Source organism: Manis pentadactyla, chromosome 7 (assembly GCF_030020395.1).
Source record: "Manis pentadactyla isolate mManPen7 chromosome 7, mManPen7.hap1, whole genome shotgun sequence".
NCBI lineage: Eukaryota > Metazoa > Chordata > Mammalia > Pholidota > Manidae > Manis > Manis pentadactyla.
The window spans coordinates 54,795,628-54,821,576 of record NC_080025.1 but is presented as its reverse complement, the minus strand read 5'-3'; the positions used below and the strand labels follow the sequence as shown (position 1 = coordinate 54,821,576).

The following is a 25,949-nucleotide window of genomic DNA, read 5'->3' as shown; positions in this document are numbered from 1 at the left end:
TCTACCCTCTGCATTCCCACAACACCACTTTAGTTCAGACAGTATCTCTTATCTGGATCATGACAGCATCTTCTTCGTTTTTCTCCCAGTTTCTGCCTTGTCCTTCCCATTCTCCACACTGACACTGGAGTGAGCTCAGCTCCCTGAGGCAGATGCCTGATGGTGCCCCTTTTAGCTTTAAATACAGCAATAGTTCCAAGCACACTCAGTATTATAACGAATCCTTAAAATGGCTTTCAAGGCCCTGAGTGATCTGGCTCCGGGTTACCCTCTGCCTCCTACTCAAACCCCTGCACTATACCCATTTGCCCTTAGCCCTGTGTCCTTTCAGGAATGTTCTCTCCCACTTTCACCTGGCTCAGTTCTCCTCATCCTTGGATCACAGATCAAATGAAAAGAAGCTATAAGCTTAGAAAGCAAGGGTGCTTTTTTTAAAAAAGTTGCTCCTTCTTTTCTTGAGTTTATATTGTAGATCCTAATATTACACAAACATAAACCATAAACCCAACTCACGTTGTTCTTGAAGATGCTAAATTCCCAGACACACAAACCTCGAAGCTTGTGTTGTCAGGTGACAGGTGAGGGGAGCAGCCTCACTGCAAGTGCGGCCTTGAGGCAATGTCCCTGAGTCTTATGCCAGGGGAAGAGCCTGTCGCCTGGTCCCCTAGACTCCGTCCTGGGAGTGGGGCTAGGGAATGGCAGTGATGAATGACTGGTAACATTTCTTCAGGAAGGGGCTCTTCGTTCCATTTTTAATGGGTCGGAAGAAGATGACAAAGGGGAAGGTAAGTGTAGCAGCAGTTTTCCCTGCCTTGACCTTGCAGGAGTCCCGAAGTATGTGGTTACCTGCTGAACACTTCCGTGAGTGGAGGAAAACACTCCTCAGCATCCTTCCTCCGCCGCCCCGCCTTATGCCCTTTGGGATGCTCGTGGCACCCCGCTGCCACTGCATTTCCTGTTGGCAGCAGAGAGCAAGTGAAAACACAAGCTTCCGCGGGCTGCGGCCCCGGCAGAAACAGCTCCTGCGCGGTTCCCCGGCGCCTTCGCAGGCCCCGGTCGGGCTCCCGGACCTCGCGCGCCCTGATCCCGACAACTGTGGACCCGCGGCGGCACGGGCAGCAGCTCCGCAGAGGCCACGCTCCCGCACAGGGCCGGCCGCTCGCCGCTCCCTCGGGCTCGGGCGGGGCTCTGGGGGCCACCGACCGCGATGGCAGCGCGCGCGCCCCTCCGCGGGGCCCTGGGCGCCTGTCTGCTGGGCGGCCTCTGGGTCTGGGCGCTGGGCGGCCTGGGGGCGGCGGCGGCCGGGGGCTCCCCGGGGGCTCTGCGCCCGTGCCAGGCGCCGCAGCAGTGGGAGGGGCGCCAGGTTCTCTACCGGCAGAGCAGCCGGCGCTACAGCCGCGCCCTGCTCTCCTACGACGGGCTCAACCAGCGCGTGCGGCTGCTGGACGAGAGGAAGGCGCTGATCCCCTGCAAGAGGTACGCGCGGTGCGGGGTGGTGGCCCGGGCGGCCGGAGACCGGGTCGCGGGGGGCCGCGTCTCAGGCGCTGCAGTGGGCGCGTGACTTCCAGCCGCTTGCGGCGCTTCTCTCTCAGCAAAGACTATGCGGGGGCGGACCGCTCAGGGGCTGGGCGGCTGGGGGCTGGGCGGAGGTCTGGGCCCGCCGGGGGAGGCCTGCTGCTGATACCCCCGGTGTAGAAAGAACCGGGCAGGGGCGGGTGGCACTGCCCGGCGTCCCAGGCCCCGGTGCGCCCTGCTCCGCACGCCCTGGGTCCTTGGAGCGCCCTTCAGCCTAGGGCGTGTCATCTGCTCTGTCGCATCTCTTCCAGGAGTCATCTGCAAGGGAGGCACGCGAAGTAAATATTTTTTAAATATTATTTTTTACATCTTAAAGAAATATGACAACAATGCAAAGGTGTGGGGAATTGATCAAGGAGTATTTCCCACGAACTCATAACCCTGTTCCAACTATTAAAGTTTGCTCTACTCCCTTCAATTTTTTTAAAGCAAGTTTTCCATACTGTGATCAAAAAGCATATATTATCTGTATCTTTTTTTAAATAACACGACCTTTCATGTCTTCTTATTTGCTACTTTATTAGTTGGTTCCCCTACTTATTTTTAATGGCTGTAGAATATTCCACAGAGGAACTATGCTAGAATTTTTTCTAACCACTTGAGTGATAATTCACCTTTCTACATCTGTTGTGACAAAGGATATCCTCTTTCTGAGAATTTGCTGTAGACTCCCTTAAGACCTGAGATCTTAAGGATCCCCACCTACCAGTCCCACAGCCTTCCTGTTTCTTTGCGTGTGTGCCTCCCAGGGTTATGTCTGCCTCGCTGTATGGCATCTGCATCACTAGGATGTGCCAGAGAGGGGATGTCCATGGTTTAAGGCTCCAGTGGGCAGTAAGATCAGGGGCAAAGCTTGGAATCATTCCACATAAAAGCCTGTGTTGAAGTATCAGGCCTCTTAAAGAAAATGCAGAAGCATCCGACCATTTCAGAGTGGTATACTCAAGAATGGAAGATAATGCATTATGAAAAGTAAAACACCACGGCTGAGGAGGCCTGCACAGTCCCGTTATGGGGGACTGGGAACACCCGTGAGGCCTTTCAGGGATGTTTCTATTAGGTCTCGAAGGACATAGTAATAATAATAACAATAACAGCCAGTGTTTGAGCACTTACTATGTTCCAGCATTGTGCTCAGGACTTGCCATATATTATATGATTTGGTTTAAATCTCACAGCAACTTGACAGTGGATGCTTTATGATCTCTGTTTTACAGACAGAACCTGAAAGTCTAGGGAGTTAAACAGTTTTCTCAAGATCACACAGATGGGACTTGTGGAAGCTGGGTGGATTCTGACACTTAATGATGTAGCAGGCCCTTATTCATTCATTCATTCATTCATTCATTCATCATGCATTTTGTCATGTCAGGCACTGTGTATAAACAGAGTGGGTCCTGGGCTTCAGGAGGTGAGAGTCTGGGAGTGGAGTTCCATAAACAAAATTCCCATACAGTGAGATGAAGGGTGAGCTGAGTGTGATGAGAGCACTGTAGATGGACACCTAATCCAGGCTTCCTGGAGGAGGTGAACCACGAGGAAGTCCCAAAGCTCCTGTACGAGCAGAGGCGGTGTGGAGGTGTACGAGCGAGCCTGGGAGTGTGGTGTACTCCAGGATATCCTGGAACAGACAGGGCTGAGTGTGTCCCAAGACTGCAGGCCAGTCACTTAGGACTGCAGCACAGAGGATGACAAGAGCATGGGGATTCCCTGAAGGCTTGTTAAGCAGTGGATGCCATGTTTGGATTACATAAAGATTGCTGGAGAATACAGGAGAGCAGGAGTGGAAGCAAAAACATACTGCAGAAGACGTCTCTAGAAGTCCAGGTGAAAGGCGGGTGGTGGCAGTGATGATGGGGGAGGCAGGCCTGTTGGGGAAGTACTGAATGAAGGGCATGCATGTGAGTAGGTGGTGCTTGGCAGGGGTAGGGGAGAGGGAAGAGTCAAGGAGGAGGCTCCCTTTTTGGCTTCGATGGCCTGGAATAGATGGTGAGAATAGGTGGTGGAGTAGTTTGCTGAGACGGGGTTTGGCTTTCTGTGCTTCTGACTGCTGCTTTTCATTGGCCTTGATGCGAAGGCTGGTCAGCAGCATGAACAATGAGCAGCCACGCTGAAGCTGGACTGGAGTGGCCCAGAGCACACTGGGAAGCAGAAGCTTGGGGCCGGGGGAAGGTAGGGTCCATCGCCCCAGTGACCCTATATATTTTATTTCCACAAGATAGGAGATTAAGCTTTAGAGTCACAAATCTGGGTCTGAATCCAGATTCCTAATGTGGGTCTTTGGGTAAGTCACTAAAGGTTTCTGAGCTTCAGTCTCCTCATTTACAAAATGGGAACTCTGATAATTTTTAGTTTATTGGATTGTTATTGGAATCAGATGAGTTCAAGTCTGTAAAACTCATGGTGCAGTGTCGGACACATAGAATGTGCTTGGTACCTGCCCCCAGCACCATCGTCACCATCCTGGTGAATTTGCCTTGGCCCAGAGACTCACTGCCAGCCTGTGGCCTCAGAAACCTGATCCGGTCATGCACTCAGGGCCCTTGCTCTGGGAGGTGACTCGGAGTAAGCAAGCTCAGCTGCTAGAATGTATATTTAGTGAGTGCTGTAGCTGGCTTGGGGGCCTGGACTGTCAAATCCACAAGACTAGGTCATTCTCTCCCTGCAGGCAGAAACTATGTAGGGAGCCAAATTAGAATCAGGAGGCTGTGAGCAGAGTTGGAGCAAATTCACTGAATCTAATGACTGCCTGCTCTAGGGTAGGCTGAATGCTTAGTGTTGAGCTTTCCATCATGAACAGCACAGGCGAGCCCAGGGCAATCAGGCTAAGATAAAGTGATGCATTCATTTTCACCAGAGACAGGTCTTGTCGCTGGTTCTCTACCAGCCCAGCTCTGCTGGTGCAGACTCCCTCCACTCTGCAGACACCTTCATGGGTACTGCTCAGGCTGCCTCAACAACCTTTCTTTTAATATAACTCCATGATAGATTAATATAGTCCTAGGACTCCATGATAGATTAATGTAGTCTTTAGATTTGTGTATTGTATATTTAGTGGGGCTACAGCCAAATTATGCTGGCTTAGAAGCTTTTTTGTCCCCATGTGGTCATTTCTCATTTCCTTGCCCTGATCCATCAAGTGTTGATTTCACAGCTGAGCTTTTAGAAGGCATTTTTATTCCCTTTCTTTCCAATTTCTTGGCAAGGTGCCATCTTCCAGTCCCATCTCTGGCCCTAAGTCAGATGTAGAAAAGAATGTTTAGTGTATAAATACATTTTTAAGCTCTTTAAATGTAGATTTGTTGGAATGAACTCAGAAACGTTTTCAGGTATTAGCAATCTGGCCAAGAAACCAGATGTTATTTGAACAAAATATGGATGGGATGTCTCTTTATATTTATTAGTAAGTTGAGAAGTTTTAGAATTGGATCAACTTCTTAAGATTTTTATTTTGCATCCAGATAGTTATGGAAAATCCCATTGATAGTTATTGTCAAGTGACCAGGATTTTCCAGGCTTTCTTTTCCCTGAGATGATGGAAAAGATTAAATAACTTTGCAAGCCTCAGATAAGACAAGACTTAGCAGAGAACGGGAAATATTAGTAATTGATACTGTTTTGTTTTCTGGTTCCAACTGTCTTTCCTGACTCCTTGGTTAAACTCACAAGTATTACATTTGGAAGACTGAAGGAAAAGCAAGAAGATTGTTTTCATAGTTCAGGCAACGTGTTGAACTTTATGGGAGAAGCCATGTAGATACTGAATGGATGTTGTTAGGCCATCGGCAATTTACTGTTCCCACTTGCAGAATGGTGGGTTGGGAGCTGGGGTTAATGAAGCTGCTAATACAGTGAGCAGAGAGGCATTAAGAGAATATACATCAGTGCATTAGGAATAATATCTGACAAGATTATTCATTCAATTATCAGTTCTACATTTTGAGGGATATTTTTGGAAAAGATGGAAAGATGTGACTTTAAAATAGAGTAGCAAGTAGATTCTCATTCGAATTCTGCCCTGTTCATGTCTGTCTCAGAGCATTCTATTTCTCGGAGAACAGGATATTGTTTCTCTTCTCTGTTCTTAGAGAAAAAACTCATCTAGTGTGATGGGTAGAGCATGTGCATCTGTTTAGACAGTCATGGGGAGCCAAACATGACTTCCAGTCCTGGTGTAACCAACAAGGTCCTTAACTTCTTGGAACATCAATTTAATTTTAGCGATATCTACAATGTTTATACTAAATATTTAGGCCTTCTTCGTGAAGAGCTGGGTACAAATAAGATTAAAGGACACCATGAAAGCCCTAATTGTGCTTTTATTTTATCCGGCTGATTCCTGTTTCTACCATAATGCAATGAACTTGATACAGATTCTAAATTTTTTTGGAGATAAATTCAAAGTTCTTTTTTTTCCTTCTCCTTTTTATCTAAGCTTGTGTTTGCGGGTAGAGAAAAGAACACTTTGTCCCCACATTTAGAAGGCTCTCCTCTCCGTGGAACCTTCCCGTATATTAAGGGGTTGACTATGACTGCTTCTCCAAGTGCTTCTCCAAGTATCTGCTGGGAAAGATTAATTCCAAGGGATGTTATCACTCTAGCTAACTTCAATGATCATATGTGCTTGAAAACCAGGATAAGGGTTTTTTTCCTCCAGATACATAATTAAAAAAAAAAAAAAGAAACTATCTCACACTTACAGAAAAGTTGTGGTTATAGTACACAGCCATTTTTCGCCTTGAACCATTTGAGAGTGAGTTGCCAACTTGATATCTCCATGACCCCCAAATATTTCAGTGTGTATTTCCTGCAAGCAGGGACATCTCCTACATATCTGCAGCACAGCTACACAAACCAGGAAATTAACATGGATTTGTTTCTGTCACCTAAAATTCAGGTCTCACCCAAGTTCGGCCAGTTTTTCTTTTATGCTCTTTTTCTAGCACAAGACCCAGTTTATATTGAGGCATTGTGTTGAGGTGTTGTATCAGTCTTTCTCCCACTTTGATGCTTTTGAAGCTTATATGCAGCTGGAGTGTTCCTCCATTTGGGTTTGTCTAATGCATTCTCATAATTAGATTCAACTTATTCACCTATGGCTACCACAGAGGTAACGTTCTTTTCTTTTTTATTGCATCCTGCTGTTTACTTTGACAGCTTGATTAACTGATGTCTGCAAGGTTTCTCCAGTGTGAAGTGACACCTCTAAAATTTGTAATTAATAAATATTTTGTAGGGAGCTATTTAATACCACGGGCATATCCCATTCATTGTTAAACTTTCAATTTGTGCACTTACTTACATCAGCAGGGACTCAAGGGTTCTCATGGTATTGCTTTTGTTCTCATTGTTTATTTTGATGTTCAAATTGTCCCAGATTTGGCCACTGGGAACCTCTTCAAGTTGGCTTCTATATTCTTTAAACCTGTCCCTTGTATTCTTTGAGCACTTTTTGTCACAGTGTATTCCAGACACATCTGTGCTTTCCCTGCCAAAGCCATTTCTCCTGAAGCTCTGGTTACTTTACTGGAGAATAACATTTGGAAGCTGAGGTCTCTGCTCTCGTTGTGCTCATGACTGTTGGGTGGCACTTCTCCCAGGCCTTCTCAGTGGACATAACAGGGGGCTACAGATTTGAATGTGCATGTGCACGTGCACACACACACTCCCCCATGTACACATGCATTTACATCTACTTCTATTTCTAAACTTCCAGTTCTAATCCATAGAAGCATTTATGCCAGTCCTCCAGTTCTGCCTCACCATCACATGGGCCTTTCGAGTTCTCTCCCTTTTATTTGTGTTAACTCTTGTTCCTGGCTCCCATTACTCAGTTGCAGTGGGTATCTGATCATGCACTGCTATGATGCCCCCTCCCAACATGGATGCCCTCCTTCCCCAACCTGGGCTCCACACCTCAGGCCAGGCCATGCAGACTTCTACCTCGCTTGGCCCTGCCTGAGGAGTTTAGACCAAAACGTTCAGCAGGAGGAAGGGGAAGATCAGGTTACTGTTTGGATTTCTCAGGGCAACATCCTTGTAAATCCTCAGGGTGTGTCTGTGTGCTGGTGGGAGGTAAATGAGTATGAAGTGTCCAACAAATTCACTTGATCACACACCTTGTTTTGCATGGATTAGATTTTCATTTTAAGAAATCATAATTTTCAGAATTTCAGGAGAATGACTTCTTTTGCCTTTACGTCCTCCTCTTGACTCTGATAGCTGGAGCCAACATTTCCTTTTATTAGCTGGGGAAGTCTGACTGCTTGTGGCCTTTTGATCCTTGAAAAATAAACCATGCTGATTTGCAATGTTGAGTTTTTCTACAAGAAAGAGATTTTCTTGGAAACACACACAGTTTGCTTTGAGTTAAGACTCAGCAGGTCTATTGACCTTGGATTTCAGAGGGTTGAAGCTGGCAGTGAGGAAGGAGAAGTTCCAGGGGAGATAAGTCAAGGAAAGTAAAGTGACTTATAAATAGAAGCCAGAGGTGGTCGTCACACTGCTCTGAAAACATCTTTACTTCTCTCCTTTAACCTTGAGCTGTTTCTTCCTGGTTCTGACCTTAAAGATGGTGGTCAGGGGCAAAGTGCCCACAGATCTGAAAATATTCCACCAATTAGTGGTTTGTTTTTCCTGGAATCAATGTGATAGTCTTATATTTCCCCAATTCCAGTAAAAATCTTCTATTTTCCCCCTTTATAATTTCTTTTATTTGACCACTTTTAAAGAGGAAATTCTCCTCTTGATCCCTCTAGCTGGAGCTCCTTTCTCCCCTTCTTAAAGCGGATCTTAGGCTGAGTCCCAGGTCTGCCACCCATGCTCACCTGACAGCCTCCAGTCCCACTTTCACCACCATGACTCTATTAAAACTGCTCTGGTCAAGAGCAACATACTGCACACGAGTAATCAAGTCATCTTTTATCTGTCCGCATTTTACTGGTAGTCGTTTCCTTCATCTTGATGTCCTTTCTTCGCGTGGCTATTAGGACTCTTCTGGCTTCCCTCCTCTGCCTCATTTCCTCTCCTAAGTCTCCTTTTGCTCTTCCTCCTCTTCTCTCGGACCATTAGTGGTGAGGTGTGCGAGGCTCTGGCTTTCCATACCGTCACTCCTCTGTCTGTGCCCTTTTGTGGCCTCCTCTGGGCCACGGCTTTAAATGCCGTCTCTTCATGGAGGGCCCCTGGGTGTGTTTCTCCAGCCTACAGCTCACCCTGAGCTCTGCCCTCATTTATCCAAATGCTCACTGAGTTCTTCTCTGGCAGTCATCTCAAAGTCAGCATCTCCAAAGCTGATGCCTCCTCAGCAAACAGACAAATACAAGTTTTTCTTCTTGCAGTTTTCTTTATCTCAGCTGAAGCAACTCTGGTAGCTCAGGACCAACCCTTAGTAGCAACTGGACACCTTTTTCTCCCACTTGCCACAAGTAATCCACAAGCAAACCTTACTGACTCTCATTGTGATGGAGACCCAGAACCCGACCACACCTTCACTATCATTCTGAAGGGCCAAGCCTCAGTCATTCTTGCCTGGACTCAGTGCAGGAGCCTCCTAGCAGCCCCCTTCCTCTACTCCTTGCCCCTTTAGGTCTGTTGTCAACATAGCAGCTTGAGTATTCTGCTAAAAAACATTGTATCATGTCACTCATCTGTTCAAAACCCTCAATACCTTTCATCTCTCAGAGTTCATGTCCTTACAAGGGCCCGGCCATCCTATGAGCCCTGCTTCCCACCCCCTCCAGACCTTGTCTCTGACCTTGTCATTCCCCCCATCCATCCATCATCTCCTCATAGGCAGCCCATTCCTGCTGGCCTGCGGCCTCAGCAAGCTCACCCCTTTGGCCCTTGTATTGTTGTTCCCTCTGTGGGGAAGGCCTTTTCCTTAAAAAGCTGCATGGCCCCCCTCCCAAATTAGAGTGTCTCTCCTGTCAACATTGCCATACACCTCGCCTCACTGCCTTATATACTCAAGACACTTATCATTGTCTGATATGCTGTTTAGTAATTTTTAGTCTGTTCTCTCTCTCCCCACCCCTTGCCCAAAGTAAGGCTCCACAAGTCAGGGATTTTTATCTGGTGGTTGCTCTATCTCCAGCACCACAAAACTAGAGTTTTGTGATTAAGTGGATGAGGGAATGAGTAATAATGATAACATATATTGATTGTGGAAGTATATCTACAATACAGATATGCAAAGAGAAAAACAGCAAAAATTATCCATAACTGCCCAACCATATGACTACTGTTAACATCTGCTGAATATCCTAGGAGATTTTTAGATACATTAATGTACATAGTATAGCACATACTGTTTCCTAATGGGCTTCTTCTCACGTAACAATACCTTGCGCAAGGCCATCCATACTGACTGCTCTGTTTCTGTCACCTTTGAACTCCTGGCTCCTCCTCATTCAGGTCTCAGCTCACTCACCACCTCCCCAGAGGGACTTGCTGTGAACACCCAGGACTCTCCCACTGCCCATGCCACTCCCCACCCCACCTTGTTCCGTTTTCCCGAGGACACTGTCACTGTGTGACACGGTCTTGTCAGTCAGTTTATCTGGGGTTTATTGCTTGTCTCTCCTCCCTGAAGTGAGAGGAAAACTTTATCAGTCTGGTTTATCACCAAACTCTAGCACCTTGAAGTGTCTGGTACATAGTAAGTCTCAGTAAATGTGTATTGAGTGAATAAATACCACTTTCATGGCTTTTGCACTATTAGCATTATACATGTTCATGGTGGAAAATCTAAATAACACAGAATAGTAAAACAACAGAGTAAAGACTGCTCGTAAGCCTGCCCTGCAGGATTAACAGTCCTGATATATGTACTTCTGAATTTTCTTTTTGATTCCTGTACACATAATTTTAAAATTAAAATAGAAACATGCCATGCATTTCTTTTTATTTGACAAAATATTGTCCATATTTCTCATGCCACTGAGTAATCTTTAACAGAATCATTTTTAATGGCTGGGTAGTATTCTAGCTAATTGATAGAATATAATTTCTTACAAGCAGTCCCTTATTTTGGAATAGTTATATTTCTTTCCCCCTTTTTTCCCAAGTATAAACTACATTTTTATAACCTTGTATTTGTGTGCATTTATATGTGTACTACTTTTTATCATTTTGGATAACTACCTAGATAAGAAAATGATAAAAAAAGGATTTGCACATTTTTAGATTTTTGACAAATTTGACTTTCAGGAAGGTTGTTCTAACCGATATTTTAATGGATAGAATGTGTTTATGTTTTCTGTACCCCCTTAAGGAATCGAATTATATGATAAATAAGAAACAGAAGGGCAAAATGAGATACTTGAAGTGATGTCACACCCCTTGTGATTCTTACTCTAATGTGAATGCCTCTAATGTATCACAGTTAAGTCTTCTATGGCTGTTCATTTAAAAAGATACTCTGTCATGTTCAGTAAATATTTTTCTGACATATATGATAAAGAATTTATTCTAATTTGAACTACTAGATTGCCTAACATTAAACTATCCTTGCATTCCTGAAATAAATTCTTATTTATCATTATGTATTCTTTTAACAGTCTTCTTGATTTGCTTTATTTTGCTAATATTTTAATTAAGGTTTGTTTTTAATTCATAGCCACATTTTGCCTTGATTTTTACTTTTTCTTTTTGTGCTTTCTATACTTTCTATGCTTTCAGGTTTTTCTTAGCTTTGTAAAAGAACTGGCAAACTTGCTGTATTTCTCTGTGCTCTACAGCCTTGAAGTTGGAAAAAATTAACTCATGAAACCATTTGGACCCCAATCCCTTTGAAGAAGTAACTCTTTGATTTCTTGTTAGGATCAAAGATCTAAGATCTTACTAGGCCATTGTAAGGATTTTTTTCTGTGTTATTTATCCACTTAACTTTCTGCTTCATTCTGAGTTAGTTTTAGTTATTAATATTTGCCTAAAAAATCCTCCATTTCACCAAGATTATATTTATGATCGTAAATGTGTATGTGGTATTCTCTTAACTCTACCTTGCCAATCGATACACTTTACTTCCTAATATTCTGTATTTGTATTTTCTACATTTTTCCCCTCATATTTATATTTTTAACAATAAAATCATGGATATATGTAATGGCTTTATGGTTTATTATCTATTTATATCTTACATCATATAGCTCATTTGCTAAGAATAATTTTTGATATCAAATTCCATGGCCTACCCATATTTTGACAAGTTTCTAGGCAGGTGGTAGTGGAGTCCCCCAGGAGGGCATACCACATGACCTCCTGAAGAAGATCTCCCACATTCCTTTCATCCAGTAGCTACTGCCCCGCTCCTCTCTTGTGAAACACTGCCTTCAGTGCCTCTCTTACTCCTCAATCTCAGTTTGGGAGAACTTCCCTCAATCTGGGCATTGGGAGTTCCTCAAGCACCAATGGCTTCCTTCAAAAGCAGTGTATCTTTGAGCTGAGGGGCCATCTGACCAATCAGATCCCTAACGGGCTGCCTATGTCACCTTCAGACCCGCCAAAGAAAGGAGAAGCTCCTGGGACAGATGGCCCCTAAACAGACGGCAGCTGCCCCTGGACCAAAAGGCTCCCGTGCCTCGGATCACCCCTGCCTATTCACAAAAGCCTGGTTTAGTTGTGGTTACAGTCAGATCTCCTGAGAAGTTCCAGAATGTGAGCTCTGCCATGGGTGAGAGCCAGCGGCCTGCCCGAGAGGAGGCACCAAGGAACCACTGTGAATGCTCCCAGTGTTTTAGTCTGTTCAGTTTGCTATAACAAAAACCGGAGACCGTGTGGCTTATAAACAATAGGAATTTATTTCTCACAGTTCTGGAGGCTGGAAGTCCAACATCTCCAGCATGGTTGGGTGAGAACCCTCTTCTGGGTTGTAGCCATCTAGTCATAGCCTCAGATGGTGGAAGGGGCCAGTTAGCTCTCCGGGCCTGTCTTATAAGGGCACTCATCCCACACATGAAGGCTTCGCCCTCATGGCCTAATCACCTCCTAAAGGCTTCATTCTAATGCCTTAACCTTGGCCTTAGGTTTACAACATATGATTTGGGGTGGTGGGAAGGACACAGACAGTCAGATCATTGAGCCCAGAGAATCTGCTGCACCAGAGCATCTCCGAAGTTGCCAAGGAAGATGCTATCAGATGGGAAGATGGGGGCACAGGGTAAGGGGTGCATCAGTTCCTTGGTCTGGCATAACATTGTCAGCTACAGGTGAGATGTGGCTTACGAGGGGTGTCTGTGGCATCATAAACCACCAGACTAGTCGGTGTGGCATACAGGAGCAGCCATGATGGGTGCATGGCCCCCTGAGGTTGTTTGAAACTGCTTTCAGGGAAGATGGTGGTAAGCCAAGCCATCTGCAGAGACTTCAGAGCTTCTAAAGTCCCTTACTGAGGTGCCTCTTATATCCTCTGGAATCTCAAGGCCTGCTGACCAGAGCATCTCCCTGAAAAACCTATGATCCAGGACATCAAGGAGGAAAGGCAGACCTTCCTCTGAGGAAGATGCCCGGGTCACCATGGAGCTCTCTGAGCTGGCTGACGTCAAGAAGGAATCCCCCAGGACACGTCTTGGCAGAGGGTCCTGGTGGAAGTGGGGCAGCAGAGCCAGAAAATGTAGAGAAGGCAGGAGAGGACAGAAGCTCTCATTTCCAGAGAAACATGGCAGTGAACCAGTGGACACTTCTACCAGCTCACACTTCAGGGGACAAAAGCTGGGGAGAGAATCTTGCCTAGATTTATACCTGTTGAAATGCCATCTCAGGTGCTGTGTTCTGGTGTGGCTCCTGTGTTTCTTCTGGATGTGGGAGTCCTCTCTCTGAATCAAGCCCTCTTCTTGTCCCCTGCATTTTGGACAGTGATTGTCCTCCCAGCCCAGCCCCAGATATTGTCTGGCTTACCCTTGAGACCGAGGGGAGAACATCCTCGTGGGATCTCAGTTCCCCTGGAGTTAGAGAATGAAGCTTGGGAATCCACTTTTCTGACACCAGGACACAATTTCTTTTGTAAAGGACAAGTATTTATCTAGGCCCCACTTGGTATGTTGAAAAGAATTTAAAGTGTTTGGATGGCTTCTAGTCTTTGCTTCTTTCCCCATACTGAGTCAAGCCTCTGAAGGTCAACTTCTTCGCTTATTAAAACACAAAGGAATTTTTATTGTGTGTGTGTTTGTACAAACTTCTAAGTAGCTTTATTTCAAGGTCTTCTATTAAACAGCAAATTATTCTACTCCTTATTCACTGTGATTTCTTTTATACTAATATTCTTATTTACCTGAATCCTTTACTTTGATCCCTGCTTTAGTCTACTAGAGAACATATTCAATAAAATGTCCTCAGAGAGGCCACTTCTGTGATGGTATACTTTCAGAGTTTGAATGTCTGAAGACCTCCACTTATTGCCATTTTACAGAATGATAGCATTTGGGTGTATATAATATCTTTGCTTATAAACTTTTTATGGCATTTAGAGCTCTAAAAGAGAAACTGGATACCAAACTAATTTTGGTTTAGTTTTAATAATGTTTTTCTCCCCAAGTATTTGTAGATTGTTCCCATTATCCTTGAACTTTATTAATGTCTCCAGATAACATCTAGCTCTAAGGAAATGTCATCTACTCTTTCTGGAAGTCTGATACCTTGTCTTCTCTCTTTGTTTCTCACAGAAATCTCTCTACTTACATGTATTGTCTCTTCCATCTGTCCCCCAAAGTTCTTATCTTTTCATTAGCCTTTTCATCACTTTATATAGTCTTTTCCTGAGTTCTGAGACTAATGCCTTTAATTCACTACTTTTGTTTTCTGTTTGTTGCCCATAGGCAGTCGGCTCTACATGGCCACCACTGCATTTTCTATTCTGATAATCATGTTTTTCAACAGAAAGCTATCCTTGTGGCCACACATTATTCCTTTTTTTTTTAATTCAGTATCATCCCAAATCCTGGTGAGAGTAAAAATAAGATTTATATTTTAGTTTCATTGTTAGCTGGAAGTGTGTGTGTGTTTCTATTTCAATAGGGTGGAAACTGGTAGATTTCTACAGAATTGCATCCTGCTGCCTGTGTAAGTCATACTATCCTTCTGTCATCCCCACCTCCTTATGTGTAACCCCCTGATATGAAGTTCCAGAAATCACTGTGGACCATGGTAACATGGGCATCTTAGTGTTAACAAGGCTGTTTCTGTTATGGTGGTGAAAAAAAAAGGTGGTGAGTGACTGTCTCCTGTGAAGTTTTTTATTATCTTCCATCAGATGAGAGAATGCATGCCTACATATTGCCAGTAGTCATAAGATAGATTTATCACTTCAATTTCTTTGAGCATCCTTTCCCTCTTTTGAACTAGAATCCAAGTAGTGGAGGCCCATCACCTTACAGCTTCTTAAATTGCACACAAAATTCTTCTTTGATTTTACTTTTCCTAAGGCTGCATTTTCAAGTAATTTAATTTTCCTTTTGTTAGATATGGTTGGCTTCAGCCTGCACAATGAGTTTGTGTCTAACACAACAGTTTTGAAATAGTGCTTTTCTTTTATGTCTCATAAGTACTGTAGGGTGTAACTCAATCTCAGTATATGCCAGAATGGCAAGTGGCCGCAGCTCAGTTCTTCCTGCTAAGAGTCAGAGAGCCGGCATGCATTACTAATCTATTATATTGCACATTAAACAAATCCAAAGTTTGTCCAGTTTCTTCCATAAAAGCCAAAGTCTTTTTGTAATCACAATATAATATTTGTCCGCTCCCTTTTCTGTAATTTAGTATAGCTTAGATGGCCAAACAGTTCTATGTGGATGGGAAGAATCACTCCTTCCCTGTAGATGGAAGGAAGGAGCACGGTGCTAGTGAATTAGCATGAATCTGGTAAGAGAATCAGAACTTGGGTCCAGTCCTGGCACCATTATTTACTATTAAGTTATGCTCTGAGCCTTGTATTTTCTCATCTGTTAAAAACAATTAAAAATACAAAAGTCAACAACATGTCAGCCAGCTGAATTTGCCAGTCGTAACCTTGCCTTTTTCTACCCCCTGACTGCACTGATTCTAGACAGACAATTGCCTATTGGCTATAAAGTCAGTAGCTATTCATCTTCATCTATGCCCAGGCCAGGATCTGATATTTCAGCTTCTAGGATTAGCCAAATACTTGGGCACTGCTCATCATGGAAGGGAAAGATCTCTGTTGTTATAAAGAATCTAATAGATAACACCTGTAGAGCGTGGTCTTTACTTATTTAGGGTGCTTTCAGTTGCAGGTACTAGAGAAAATAACTAACAGAGGTTTTAAATTGTAAGGATGCTTGTTGTTTACCTCAGAATTCTGGTGATACATGTTCCTAGGTCTGATCCAACAGCATCAACAAGAAGGCCCCTGCTTCTTCATCCATCTACTCTGCCATTCTTAGAATGTTGGCTCATTCCTAGAATGGTAGTTGCAAGATGGCATGCTAACTTGTTGCCTCATGGCTTCAAGAAGGCTGCCTCCACTCCACACATTATATCCTTACCCAACCATGTTCAAAGATAAGAAATGAAGAAAGTGGAGCAGGAGGGGCAGTCTTCTCTTCTTTTTTGAGAGAAGAGAAATTTCCAGAGGCTTCCTTCTCCCCACAGGTTTCCCTTTAGATCTCCAAGGCCAGAACCAATTATATCCCTAGCACCAAGGAAGACTAAGAAAATTAATAAATAAGTATACTTTCTCAGCCTCTATATTGAGAAGCAGGACAGGGAGAAAGGAGGAAAATGTCTGCAGGGTGTACCCGTAGTGCTCAAGAATAGTCTCTTCTTCATCTCCAGCCCATCTGAATTAGCCCTTCTTTGTTACATGGTAGATCAAGTCTTATGTGTATAAGTTGAGTGAGTAGTTGCCTTGTTAAACATTAACTAATGATAGTAAATACAGCTATGATCAGACTTTCCTACAAAGCTATAATTCCTTGCATTTATATAATAATTATATATCTGCTAATCTCAAACAATCTTAGTAATAATGCTGTGAGCTTCAAAATTTTGGTCTCTCTTTACACATGAGAAACATGGAGATTAAATGATGATCATGCAGCTCACCAGTGGTAGACTGGGAACCTTCATTCCTTGACCTATGCTTTTTTACAATGCCATTTATGTCTGTAAACCTTACCCTGAAGTAGAAAAAACAGAAAGATTTTCCCCTGCTTTATCATGGATGTAGACCCCACTTGCCTCTTGAATTGATATATGGTGAGGGTAGCATCTAAAATCACTGGGGAAAAGATGGACTTCTACTCAAAGGTGTTAGAATAATTGGAAAAAGGTAAAATTGCTTTCAGATCTCATACCATATGCAAGAATAAACTCCAGAGGTTTAATGATCTGAATTGTAAACAAAATAAAACCATATAGAGATAATAGAAAACATGGCTAAAACATAGCTAAAACCTGGGAGTATGGAAAGTTTTTCTAAATATGACAAAAATGCAGAAGTAATGAAAGCAATTTGACTTTTAAAAAAATGTAAAATCCTTTGCATTGCAGAAAAAAATTCAACAGTGTCAACAAACAAATAGCAGAGAGAAAAGATCAGCAACTTGTACCATCACAAAAGGCTAATTAGCAAGCTGTAGAGAATTGAGAAGAAACACACCCACACCTAATGTGCAGAGAAAAGAATGGTCACTTCTCAGAAAAATAAGGTTAAAGGTCCTTAAACATGTGGAAAGATACTCAACCGGCTATAATGGGTGAAGGCAAATTGAAAGTACACTACCGCTAGTGGAAGGGTAATGACCGGGAGGGGCCGAGGGAGACTTCTAGAGGCTACGTCCTGATCTGACAGGGGCTCCCTGGTTGTTAGCTTTGTAAAATTTCTCTAGCTTTGTGATTTACTTATGCAGTCTATATTGTATATATGTTATACTTCCCCAAAAATGTAAAAAAAAAAAAAAAGCCTAACAGATACCATATCTTACTTATCAGATGGGCACAAATCCAAGTTAGCCAATCTCATGCTCTGCTGGAAAGTCTATAACGAAAACAGGAACCCTCAACTTTGCTGATAGGATGGCAAAACTGTACTACCTCATGGAAGGAAATCTAGTCATGTTAACAGAATACCTTCTGACCTGCTAGTTTCACATCTAATAATTTACCCTAAATATACACCTCCTAAATGGCACAAGGCTATTCATTGTGGCATTTGGGCAATATTGTAGGAATGGAAACAACCCCATGTTCATCAGGAGGAGACTGACTAAATAAACTGTGGTGCTTACAATAAACTATGGCCATAAAATGGAATAATGACTATTTCTGTGTGTTAATAGAGAGCGGAAAAGGCAAGGTGCAGACAAGTGCATATAGTAATGCTTTCTTTTCTGTAAAGGAGAGAGGAAATAATACAAATATGTCAAAAGACCTGAAGGGAAATAACATGGAAGCTAAGGAGTGTGAGGGATGGGGGCTGGATGGGAGCGACACTTCCCTGAATATGCCTTTTTATACCATTTTGAGTTCTGAAACATGAAAAGTATTATGTATTTAAGTAACAAAACGAAATTGAAGAGGAAAAGTGTAAAGTCCCTGAATTAAAACACATTAATGCAATGCTCATCAACCTGGAAACATAAGCGTACCGGGAATAGGCTTATTCCAGGTGAATTTTTAACACAGTACCAACTCTAAATCCTAATAAGTTATGGTCTGAGGACAAAAAGAACTGGAGTGAAATCTTAGACCTCACTCAGCAGCTCTGTCATCTGCTAAGTTTTGAAATTATTGTTACTTCAAAACTGTTATAGGATAAAGTAGAGAAGTAAATTTGCTAATGTTTTTAGGAAGCATGATTTTTATTTTAAAAGAATATATATATATATATATATAGATAGATAGATAGATAGATAGATAGATAGATAGATAGATATAAAAACAAAAACAATAGGGGAAAACCTATAATGTTAAATTTAGATTGGAAATATCAATATAAATTCATGATTTCTTTAAAAAGTACGAAGCTCCAACCCCTGAAAGGCCAAGGCCATGACAGTGAGCACATGGGGACCCTGATGTTGGCTTCTAAGTTGTTCCCACTAAGTGTCAGATTCCTTAGAGAAATGGCTGATTTCAGATTCCGTGCAGGAAAAGCCCAGGTTAGTCTGGGACACCTTGTGTTAAAGAAAGCCAGGAAGCACTCAAAAGTGAATGGGATCATGTCCAAAGCCGCAAATACCAGCTGGAAGTTGCCCCCACTCATGGAAGTTGGACAATTTGAGCATCAAATGGAAGTTGGACAATTTGAGCATCAAATGGATTGCTATACACAGAATAAATAAAAATCCTTGAGTCCAGAGTGATAATTGATGGACAGATGTCATTGACTATTATACCAACACTCAGTGAAATAACTGGTTAGGGAAATGGTTTCACCTAACACCATCAAGTGATTGTTATTGGGAGACAGGATATTCCCAGCATCACAAAGTATCACCCACCAATTTTGTGATAATAGTAGAAAGAAATGCCTTCGTGATGGAGACACCTGAATGACCATGTTACTTGCTGATCCAAATTGGCAGCAGTAAGAGTGGCTGGGACATCACCTGACTCCTGATGTGATGCAACATCAAGTACACGGTTACTAATAACACTTTCTTCCAACAACCTTTAACTCAAATCAAATCAAGCCTTTAGATTCCATGTCTCATTTGGAGGAATGAGAAGAGCAAGACAAGTTAAATGACACCATGAGGAAAATGTCCGATCAAGAGTGTGGAATATTGGCAACCCTGAAATCTGCCATGTGTCAGTGCTGTGGTAAAAATAAAGGAGTAGTGGTCCAGATTTTTTAAAAAATAGAGACATAACAACCAAATATAATGTATGAACCTGATTGGATTGTGGTTTTAAAAACACCGGCTTTAAAATACGTTTTTGGGGGACAATGGAATATGGACCAGATACTAGCTGGTATTTGGGAATGACTTTTAGTTTTTTAGGCGTCATGACCAGGAGTCAGAAAGTCCTTGTTTTTAAGAAATATTTAGAAAATAGATGAAGCAGATACGGCACAATGTGATTATAACAATGTAATTGTTGAATTTATGTGGTGGATATAAAAGCCATTATTGCATTGGTCCTTCAAATTTTCTGCATATTTAAAATTTTCTAATGATTCCATAGATCTGTATATTTTTACTTTGAACACTATCAAGGACAAATCATTGAATTTAAAAAGCAGGTTAGAAAACAAAGGAATAATATTCACTTATTTTTGTCAAGTGTGTATAGTGATATTCATCCAGTGGATTAGCCTTACAAAGGGAAGAAATTCTGACACAGGCTACAGCATGGATGAACCTTGAGGATATTATGCTCATGAAATAAGCCAGTCACCAAAGGATAGATACTGTATGGTTCCACTTACATGAGGGATCAAGAGTAGTCAAATTCAGAGACAGAAAGAGGGACAAGCTGGGGGTAGGGAGAAATGAGGAGCTGTTTAATGGGTACAGAGCTTCGGAGTTTCAGGTTTGCAAGATGAACAGAGTTCTGGAGATTGGTTGCACAGCAATGGAAATGGACTTAGTACTATTGAATGCCAAGATAGTAAATTTAATCACAATTTTAAAAAATTTTAAAGTAAAAAATCAACATATGTTTAGACTCACATGGACAGAGTTGCATTTCTGCTAGAGTTTCTGGGGACTTTTTACTGCATTTTACATTTCTCTATTGTTTCCATTTTTTTTTTTTTAACATTGAACCTGAATCAGTTTTATAACAGCCAGACATCTATTTTCAAAAGTATAAAACTTCTGCAGGTTTTCAGTGTTTTGGAAAATGGGGGGATGGTAGAATTTAGGAAAATGGATTACCAGGAAACTAAGGAAAATTGTTGATGTAGTCTGAGAATTTTGTCAAAAGCCACAAAAATCTTTTGTCCCACAAGGTCACTAAATTGGGCACCGGGCATCTCCTCTGTATTGAAGCTGCCCTGGGGAGGTCAGCCTGCTGACACCTTGGCAGGGTCTGGAGAGCCTGACCTCGCTCACAGCAGAGGCCTGGCTGCAGAGCCCTCCCGGGAACCATGCTTTGCTTGGTGTCTGGCCAGCAAGAAGTTTGCAGGCTGTCGTTGGCCCAAGGCTGGCCTGCCCCACACCTCACCTTATAGCTGCACCCCAGGGGTGTGGTTTGTGACTCCGGTCCTCACAACTTCCTCCACTCTAGAGCCCGGCTTTGATCTCTGCTCCCAGGATCCAGTTTCTGTTGAAGCCCATCAGCCCTTTGGGGCTTCAGATGACTGCTGGCTGGCTCAGTGCCCCAGGCAGATGACTCCTTTCGACCCTGGCTGATCTCTGCATTTGGACCTCCTGGCTCTGTCAGGCTCTAGGCCTTATATCCTGCTGGTGATGGAGAACCTTACATCTTAACTATGAATGTGTTTGCATAAACATCCAAGCCACTACAGCCTCATGAAAATCTTTTCCAAGACTTCATTGGAGCAGTAGTAGCATTTGATCTACAGGAGAGTTTGAAAAAAACGAGTTATGCCGCTCTGTTCAGTTTCCTACTAAATTCCTATTTTACATTTTACTTAAGGCATTTCAACATAACCTCACTATCAGATCATGCCCTCTTTTTAAAAACTGAGATCTTTTGTAAACAGAAAAGTACAGAGAACAGCATAACACACACCTGCTCTCAGGCCACCCAGAATTAGCAGATGTGAACATTATGTAATGATTGTTTCCAGTCTAGAATTCTCGTTTTAGAACTGAATTTTACCTCTGTATATGGGCAGAGCTGGCCTTGAGAAACAGTGAGGCTGGCAGAGTTGCTTCCCTGCATTCTCCTGCCCTCCGCCAGCTGACCAGTTGGCAGCGGCCCTGGGGTCTGCAGCCGGCCATTCAGAGCCTCTCCCGGAACAGCTGTGCTGGCAGCTGTTGCCCAAGGCTCTCGACAGAGCAGTGGAGGCTTCGATTATATTAGACAGGAGTCCTGGTTATGAGTCACACCCAAAGTTTCAAGCAGAAAAAGGAAAGTTTATTAGAACAAAAGAAACATCACGATTCTACAGGGGGATCTGCAGGCCCTGGGCCTCAGAAAAGAAACACATCCAAGAGGTGTGCGGCTGTTGGAATCGCAGCTGGCTAGAGCTTCTTTCTGCTTCTCTGCTTGTTTTTGACTCTTCCTCACTTCACATGTTGGAAAACAGCCTCCCACGGCTTCTGAGTTCACATGCGACATGTCCAGCCACATGAAGAGCCTGAGTAGAGGGGCTTCGGTGGCAATTCCACACGCTGGAGGGAGACTCTGACGGTCCCACCCTGGGTCTGATGTCCATCTCTGGCCCAGGAAGCTCGGCCCGGGATGCCAGGTCATGGATGACAGACGTGGCTGCGGGCTCCTCCCTCTGTGACTCGGTGACTGAGGGCTGTCTCAGGAAGAAAAGGAAGCCCTCTTTCCTGACCAGCTGCATATCTTCCTCAAACTGCAGTTTGAGAAGCATGGAGTGGCGTTTCAGCAAAAGCTTGGCCTGACTCCTGGTTAGGGGCCTAGATCTTGGGAGAGCAGAGGATGGTGCTGATGGGAGGAGAATCGTGAAGACAGGCACACAGTACAGGAGTTTTGTGGGGGACCTGCTGTCATGAAAAGGATCACGGGGCAGGATTTGTGTAGGGACAGAGTCCCAAATTTACAAGTGAGCTATTCTCTAAAGTTGATGCTAATGGTTCTGTATTCCTCCATGAATGTTTAGACTGCTGTGCCAGGGACCTAACTGGGCTTGTGAAAGCAGTGGCAGTCCAGCTCCAAACTTAAAGGACTTACAGTCTGATGTGAACCCTGCATGTGTATCATAAGAAACTGGCTCCATTTTTCAGTGATATTCCATAAAATGAGCACTTCTTTTTCTTTCACTCACCTCCCACTTCTAAAGGTCTGTGCTTAGGTTTTACCCTTGCAAACCAGGTCAGATATTTTCTGGCATAAAGCAGGATAGATGTGTCTAAATAAATAAAATGAGATCATGTTTATATTTCCAGACTAACTCATAGAAAACAGGAGCGTAGTACTAACAGTGGCACTATTTTCACCAAAGACAGTGATCATTTATAATACTTTTTCTGAAGAAAATAATTTTTAACCTTGGATTGGAGAGCAGCCACCCTCCCCCAGGGGCCGCAGAGTGGAGGGAATCCCAGGACCACAGATAATTTGTTGGCGATCATCGTTTGCTAGTGAAAAGCCAACTCTCTGGGCCCGTGTGGCCGTCAGATGTTGGGAACTTCACTTCTTGACGTCAGGGCTGCTCCACCAGCAGCAGTGGCCTGAGTTTTGGGTTCTCAGTGAAATGCATGGAAACTCGGCAGGCTTCCCCTGCACCAGGATTGCTCAGCTTTAAGCGTAACACAGGCCTGGTGACAACACAGCAGGCAAGTTGATGGCAGGATGTTCTGCCGACCCAGCCCCAGCCAGGAAGACCCCCAGCTGACTCTGCACATAGGGAGGGCACCCCTGCGGGCATGAGAGACGAGGTCGTGAGTGTGTGGACAAACTGCACGGGGAGCCGTGTGATCTGGGGCCCCTCAGCTTCCGTCCCTGCTCGTCGCAGCCTCCCCGGTATGCGAGGGGCCCCGTTCTCAATGCAGCTGCACCTCCCCGAAGCCCTTTCCTGGTGACTGGTGGTTGAGACAGTGGGACCCAGGTGCATGGGCCATCGTCAGAGGGTTCTTGTACTTCAGCAAACCCTGTGATTCCCTGACTTAGTGCTGCAAGAACTCAGCCAAGTGCGGGGCCAAACCCTCCTGTGCCCATGTGGCTAACAGGTCACAGCCAGCTGTCCCCCCAGGGCCGTGTCTTCCCCATACTCGTGTCCTAAGCACAGCGTCTGGCCTGTAATAGGCACTCACCTACTCACTGTCCCTCCTGAGCTCTGAATTTCAGTGATTTCACAATCAGTTTGTTCATGTGTCTAGTGTTCATGAATAAGGAAATGATTGCCTAGCAAGAAAAACTATTTGTTTCTATTCCAGCAGTAATTCATACCAAAGCCTTTGGCCTTTCTGCTGATAAAAGGCATGATAATTATAACATAAAGTCCTGAACTATTCTTTTGGCATCTTTCAGACTATTTGAATATATCTTGCTCTATAAGGAGGGAGTGATGTTTCAGATTGAACAAGTCACCAAGCAGTGCTCCAAGATCACCCTGACGGACCCCTGGGACCCTCTCGACATTCCTCAGAACTCCACCTTTGAGGACCAGTACTCCATCGGGGGGCCACAGGAGCAGATCACCGTCCAGGAGTGGTCCGACAGAAAGTCAGCTAGATCATGTAAGGCTTCAGAAAAGTATTTGAGCTTTGCATCTCAGGAGGCATGATGGGGAAAGATGTTTAAGTCCATTAAGGAAGGTAGTTAGGGAAATTGATAAGCTTAATCCAGTTGATCTCCCCTCCCCCAATGAAGTCCCCAACATGCACTCTGCTAGTGGCTTAGCTCCAAATCTAAGCATCATATTTGAAACACCTCAGCTTTCTAGTGCCACCTGTACCTTTTTGTCACTTTGGCTGCCTTGGGCTCATCCTGGGCTCTGATGGTTAATGAACCCCTGAGGTCTGTGGCATGGAAGGCATTTGCCTAAGGCACACATGAGAATCCGGTGCCCCCTTCCCCTATCACTTCCTAAAGTCACAGTGCCCAGATATCCCGTTACTCTGAGTGTCTGCTTTTATTTATAGATGTGAAGCTCCTCTCTGCAGTGCTGCCAATTCCTACCCCAAGACTGTTTCAAAAACATGGGTGTTTGTGCTATGGAAAGCAGCATGGTGGTTTCCCCTCAAATTAAGCATTAAATTACCATACGATGCAGCAATTCCACTTGTGAGCATATCCCCCAAAGAACTGAAAGCAAGTACTCTAACAGATACCGTTATGTCCATGATCATGGCAGCATTATTCATAGTAGCCAGAGAGTGGAAACTACCCAAGTGTCCATCAGCAGAAAAATGGATACTCAAAAAGTGGTGTATACATACAATGGAAGGAAGGAAATTCCTCCTTAAAAAGGGAGGAAATTCTGACACTTGCTACAACATGGACAAACCTTGGGGACATTATGCTAAGTGAAATGAGCCAGTCACAAAAGGCTGACTGCTGCATAATTCCACTTATCTGAGGCGCCCAGAGTAGTCAAGTTCATAGGGAGAGAAAGCAGAAGGGTGGTTGCCGGTGGCCAGGGAAGAAGCAATGGAAGTTACTGTTTAATGGGCACAGAGTTTCAACTGGGAAGATGAAAAGGTTCTGGAGATGGGTGGTCATGATGGTTTCATCACAGTGTGAAGGTACTCAGTGCCACCAGAAACATATTTAAAAATGGCTAAAATGATAAATTTTATGTATATTTTAGTTCAGGCATTTGTCTGTCTTCCGTATTAAAAAGTCAACTTGCCTTCCTCTTACAGATGAAACCTGGATTGGCATTTACACAGTCAAGGATTGTTATCCCGTCCAGGAAACCTTCACCCAGAATTACAGTGTGATACTGTCCACGCGGTTTTTCGACATACAGCTGGGCATTAAAGACCCCTCGGTGTTCACCCCGCCGAGCACCTGCCAGACGGCGCGGCTGGCCAGGATGAGTGAGGGCTGCCCCTGGTAAGCCTGCGAGTGCCCAAGGGATGGCAGCGGACACTGGATGCCCACGGCCCCAGCTCGAAGCGGACCTGAGACTTGAGAGATGAGAATCTTCAGGGGAGATAAATATAATTTTAGGAAAGCAAACATTGCTGTGGGTTATTTTTGTATATACGATGTTGACAACTCAAGCTGTGTTTACAACCTGAAGAGAGTGGAGAACAGGTGGTGATAACGAACCGCGGAGGTGGTGGACTGGCAGGCTTCAGGCGTCTGGGCTCCCTGCATTCTGCGCAGGCAGGTGTGTGCTAGGGCTGCGGCTTTTCTGGGCGAGGATGGGGACGGGAACGATGCTTGAGCGCTGGCACTACTGAGAGGCGCTGCAGTACCGGCACAGGGATAATACAGAGCAGGACCATAGTGGCCAGTTTCATGGTATTTTTTTTTGAGCTCTCTGCAGATGCATTTTTGAGCTCTCTGCAGATGATGACCCTTTCATTGCCTGAACTGGGGCAGTGACTGTTCCCCCGCCCCTACCCCATACTCCCTTGGCGATGAAGCTGGTGATTCCTTAAAATGCCTTCTGGACTTATGAGCTTTATGGCATGATCCAGATGATGTACACATTTTGGGAGGAAATGAAAGACTATAATACAAAGTAATTATTCCTCTGAAGAGACATTTTAAACAGGAGGATTTGAAAATCTTCATGTCTGGACCTGGGTAAGCATGAGCTGTGTATGCTTCCTGTGCTCTAGCAATAGTAGTGATAT

At 43.9% G+C, this 25,949-nt stretch overlaps 1 protein-coding gene across 1 annotated transcript; it reads left to right on the top strand.

The window, feature by feature from the left end:
• The first annotated feature begins 992 nt into the window (after positions 1–992).
• On the top strand, positions 993–25,610 carry EPDR1 (ependymin related 1). The gene is made up of 3 exons (XM_036918937.2): positions 993–1,476; positions 23,668–23,876; positions 25,005–25,610. Exons 1-3 carry the CDS (start codon positions 1,208–1,210, stop codon positions 25,199–25,201), a joined length of 675 nt encoding a protein of 224 aa, XP_036774832.2. The 5' UTR covers positions 993–1,207; the 3' UTR covers positions 25,202–25,610.
• Positions 25,611–25,949: the final 339 nt, after the last annotated feature.

Bases quoted from the DNA above. Each gene is read 5' to 3' on its own strand.
- EPDR1 (XM_036918937.2), top strand. From the start codon at position 1,208: ATGGCAGCGCGCGCGCCCCTCCGCGGGGCCCTGGGCGCCTGTCTGCTG. The intron at 1,477-23,667 runs GTACGCGCGGTG...GGCATCTTTCAG, and splicing joins GCGCTGATCCCCTGCAAGAG to ACTATTTGAATATATCTTGC. The intron at 23,877-25,004 runs GTAAGGCTTCAG...TTCCTCTTACAG, and splicing joins CAGAAAGTCAGCTAGATCAT to ATGAAACCTGGATTGGCATT.